At 58.1% G+C, this 3,930-nt stretch overlaps 1 protein-coding gene across 2 annotated transcripts; it reads right to left on the reverse strand.

Moving 5' to 3' along the window:
• Nucleotides 1-572: 572 nt before the first annotated feature.
• LOC120756207 (early activation antigen CD69-like) lies at nucleotides 573-3,582 on the reverse strand. Of its 2 annotated transcripts, none has more exons than XM_040072154.2 (6): nucleotides 3,438-3,582; nucleotides 2,708-3,216; nucleotides 2,233-2,328; nucleotides 1,952-2,127; nucleotides 1,651-1,751; nucleotides 573-1,559 (listed from the first exon to the last, which is right to left on the reverse strand). In XM_040072154.2, exons 2-6 carry the CDS (start codon nucleotides 3,027-3,029, stop codon nucleotides 1,445-1,447), a joined length of 810 nt encoding a protein of 269 aa, XP_039928088.1. In that variant the 5' UTR covers nucleotides 3,030-3,216; nucleotides 3,438-3,582; the 3' UTR covers nucleotides 573-1,444. The 2 variants fall into 2 exon arrangements, with proteins under 2 accessions (XP_039928088.1, XP_039928087.1); XM_040072153.2 differs by having other exon boundaries at nucleotides 575-1,559; nucleotides 1,952-2,130; nucleotides 3,438-3,579.
• Between the last annotated feature and the right edge of the window lie 348 nt (nucleotides 3,583-3,930).

A 3,930-nucleotide genomic window follows, 5' to 3' on the forward strand; every position in this document is an offset into this window, starting at 1 on the left:
GAGATGCCGGCTGTGAGCTGGAGGAGAGTGAATTCTGCTCTCTTCATGGGGTTGTGAAGGAGCTCCTGCATCTGCGGGAGGGACCAGCAGCCGGGCTTACACACTTGCCTGGGGCACAAGAAGCCACTTGTCATAAGCAGGGGGATGCCACTTGTGATTGTGCAGTGAGTGACGATGTGGACAAGAGATTCCACACCAATGATGGGAGGGAGTCCCTGGGTCCCCAGGGCGCAGCAGCAATCGCTGCCGTACGGCGGGGCTCCTTTGGTGCCTCTGCTCCTGTGTCACCCAGATCGGAGCCGCACGGGGTCTGTGTCACTGCCTTTCTGGTAGCTTTGAGTGTTGTAGAAATTTTGTTTCGATTTTCTACTCTTGACTTATCTACATGCCATCCTAGAGATCAGGTCAATATACTTGATTGTTTCTTGTGCCTTCATCTTGTTTCACACCTCCCTGATAATGAGTAGCTAACAAGTCCTAATTCTCCAGACCTCTGGTTTGTGTCATGGTAATCTTATCGCTTAGACAGGTCAGTCAGAAGATGTGGGAAACAACTTTATTGCTTTATACATTTTTCTCGGTTTCACGGAAGTATTGTAACAGTTTATAGTACCCTAAGGCTCATGGTACATTTAACACACTATTACTTCTATAAGCGATAAGGTGCATACCTCAACATAATGTATTCACCACACTACCATATCTATATACTGTGCATACTTAAAATGACACATTAGGTTACATTAATAAGCAGCTAAAAGGGGTCATAAATAGCATTATACTTAAATACCAACATGTACAAACTAATACAAAAAGTGAAAGCCAATACAATAGGGTCATTTTTCACAAGGTGATAGGACCCTCTTTTACTGATGTAGGTGGTAATAAAGCACCAGCTCATTGGCTGCTCTCACAGTCAGAGGCTGGCCCCATGGCAGAAGAAGCAGCTCTGGGCTGGATTATGGCAGTGGCAGCGAATTCCCTTCCCCAAGCAGCACCTCCGACCATCCTCCTCCAAAGCCGAGAGAGAGCCAGGAGCCGTTAGAGCATTCTTGACAGTCAGGTGCCTGATGCCAAAGGTGGGATTCCTTCTCAGCACATGTCAGCTTTTCCTGTTCCTCTTTCAAGGACAGTCCACAAGTCTCACCTTCAGGCCAGTTTGTGATGATTTCCAAGAGCCCAGGATTTGGATTTCCCATTTGAGCTTGTTGTGTAATGAGGGCAATCCACTCACTCCAGGGAGCATCGCTGGCAGGATGCATTGCAGAGACTTTTCCTTGGAACACCCAGCCCAGCGTTTGGCACTGGGGATGAACAGGCACTGGGGTGACCCTGAGAGTAAGTGCAAGGCACAGGGTGCAGCTGAGGAAGGACAGCCCTGTGCTGGGCTAAGAGGTGAAGCTGTAACTGCCCAGCGTGGAGAAGGTCCTTTCTCCACTCCCTGTTACAGGGGAGCTTGGGCCTTGCTGCAGAGATACGGCTGCTGATTTGAGCAGCTCTCACTCCTGAATTTATTGTCAGCCAGGTACACACACTCGGAATTGCCAAGGACAGGAACCCTGCAAGGAGGAGCAGAGACAGCGCTGGTTCCCAGGGGAACACCTTGTGTCCCTGTCCCCCCCATGCCCTGCCCGGCTCCCCGGCACTCACCAGGAGCTGAAGTCGCTGCCGTCCCCCCACTGCAGGCGCTCGCCCCGTCTGCGCAGCCCCAGCCAGAAATCGACGTTCCCGCGGAGGCGGAAGAGCAAATCCTGCCCAGGAGAGAGGAGTGGGAGCTGCCCCGGCCCCTCGGGGGGACACGTGCCCAGGGCTCCCCCCGCACACTGGGGCTCCTTCCCTGCAAGGCCCCGGGACAGGGCTGCAGCCCCAGCCCTACGAGCACCCAGCCCGGCTCAGGAGCACCCCCAGGCTCCCCTCAGACACCCCACAACACCCACAGCCCCTCACTCACCATTTCCGCATCCTTCACAATGGCCAGGGAGGCCCCGAGCTCAGAGCACCGTTCCTGACCCTGATCCCAGGTGCCATAATCCCTTGAGAAGTAGTAGCAGACCCCATTGTACCCGACCCAGCCAGAGGGACAGCCCAGAACCAACAGCGGAGGCGCAGCTGGAACTGGAACCTGTGCTGCTGGAGGGGGAAGAGGAGAAGCTCTGAGGATTCAGCTCTGCAGGGAGCAGGGACCCCGCTCTGCCCCGAGGGGCTGGGCCCAGGCTGCTGCCCCTCCCTTACCTGACTGCACAGCCAAGGCCACCACCAAAGCCAGCAGCAGGAACACGAGCACAGTCAGCACCAACACGACCACGGGATGGCTCCTGAACCACTTGCCTGGAGCAGGAAAGAGCTGCTGGCTGTGAGAACCAGACCCAGCCCTCCAATCTGCTCACCCAATGCCCAGGGAGCACAGGAGGGACCCCTCAGCCAGTCTGCCCCTCACTCAGCTGGCAGCCAGGGAGCCAAGAGCCCGGGACACCGGCAGGGACACAGGTGTGGGGACAGCCAGGGACACAGCTGTGGGGACAGGCTGCAGCAGCAGAACTGCACAGGCTTGGGGGCGCTGGTGCTGTTGGTTCCAGCCATTGATGGGGCCAAGCAGAGCACGAGGCCTCTTCCAGACATCGGGAAACAGCCACACACCTGCCAGCCCTGTCCCTGGGAGGTGACACTGTCTCCTCCCTAAAAGCAACAGGTGTGGCCCTGCACTCACCCAGGAATCTTCTGAGGCTCCTTCTGTGTACGTTGCCAGTTACTGCTGTGCCCTGGGGACCAAGGGGCTCCCTCACACTCCCATCGCTGGTGCATAATCCATTCTCCATATCATCACTCTCTCCACGCTCACAAGCGCAATCCTCCGGCTTATGAAAAGTGGCTTCTTGTGCCCCAGGCAAGTGTGTAAGCCCGGCTGCTGGTCCCTCCTGGAGAGGCAGGAGCTCCTTCACAACCCCATGAAGAGAGCAGAATTCCCTCTCCTCCAGCTCACAGCCGGAATCTGTCCCCTGGGAACAAACAGCCCCTTGCTCCGGACACATCAGGAGTGCTGAAAAAGCCTTTCGGAGATCGGCCTCGGGAACAGCTTCACACCCGCGGTGATGGCACACGGAAAGGCATATGAGGAGAGGTCACTGCTGGTCCCGGCCCTGCGGGACACCGAGGCTCAGGAAGGCGCTGCCAGCTCAGTCCCGCCCTGGCCCCGCTCCGCGGACGCTGCGGCAGCACCTGCGGACACAAGCGCAGCGTCCCGGAGCTCTGCCGTGCCCGCAGCCGCGGCCCCTCCGGCTCTGCAGCCGCTGCAGCCGCTCCCTCCGCGATCTCAGGGCACGGTGGACACGGGGGATCCCGGCACAAGGAACTCACCGGAACCGCCCCCTGCTCCTCACCGCGGCTCCCTCCGCCCGCAGCGAGCCCCGAGCTGGGACACAACCCACCGCGGATCCCACCTGTGCTGGAGCCGCTCCGAGCTCCCCCGCCGCTCGCCAAGTTTCGCTTTTCGCCGCCAACTCCGGTGGGACCCGAACGCCCCCTGCTCCCAGCGCCGCGGCTCCGGACACGCTCCGTGCGCGGGGCCGCTGCAGTCGCAGCGAATGAATCCCGCCTTGTGTGCGAATAGCTTTGGCCGGTTGAGCAATCGACGGGCGGAAGCGCAGCCAGTGACGGCGGGGAGGGAGAGGAGTCACTGGGGAGGGAGAGGAGTCACTGGGGAGGGAGAGGAGGCGGGCACAGGATACGAGAGGCGATGTTGGTACCTCAGCCGGGGCACCCAGATCGGTGCCGCACGACTGCGCTCCGGCACTGCCTTCGTGGGAGCTTTTGATGTCGCAAAAAGAGGTTTTCTACTCTCACATATCTACAAGACATCCAAAAGATCAGGTCAATATATTTTATTCCTTCTTGTGGCTTCATCCTGTTGTTTCAAACTTACCTGATAACGAG

This window comes from Hirundo rustica, chromosome 8, assembly GCF_015227805.2.
Source record: "Hirundo rustica isolate bHirRus1 chromosome 8, bHirRus1.pri.v3, whole genome shotgun sequence".
Taxonomy (NCBI): Eukaryota; Metazoa; Chordata; class Aves; order Passeriformes; family Hirundinidae; genus Hirundo; species Hirundo rustica.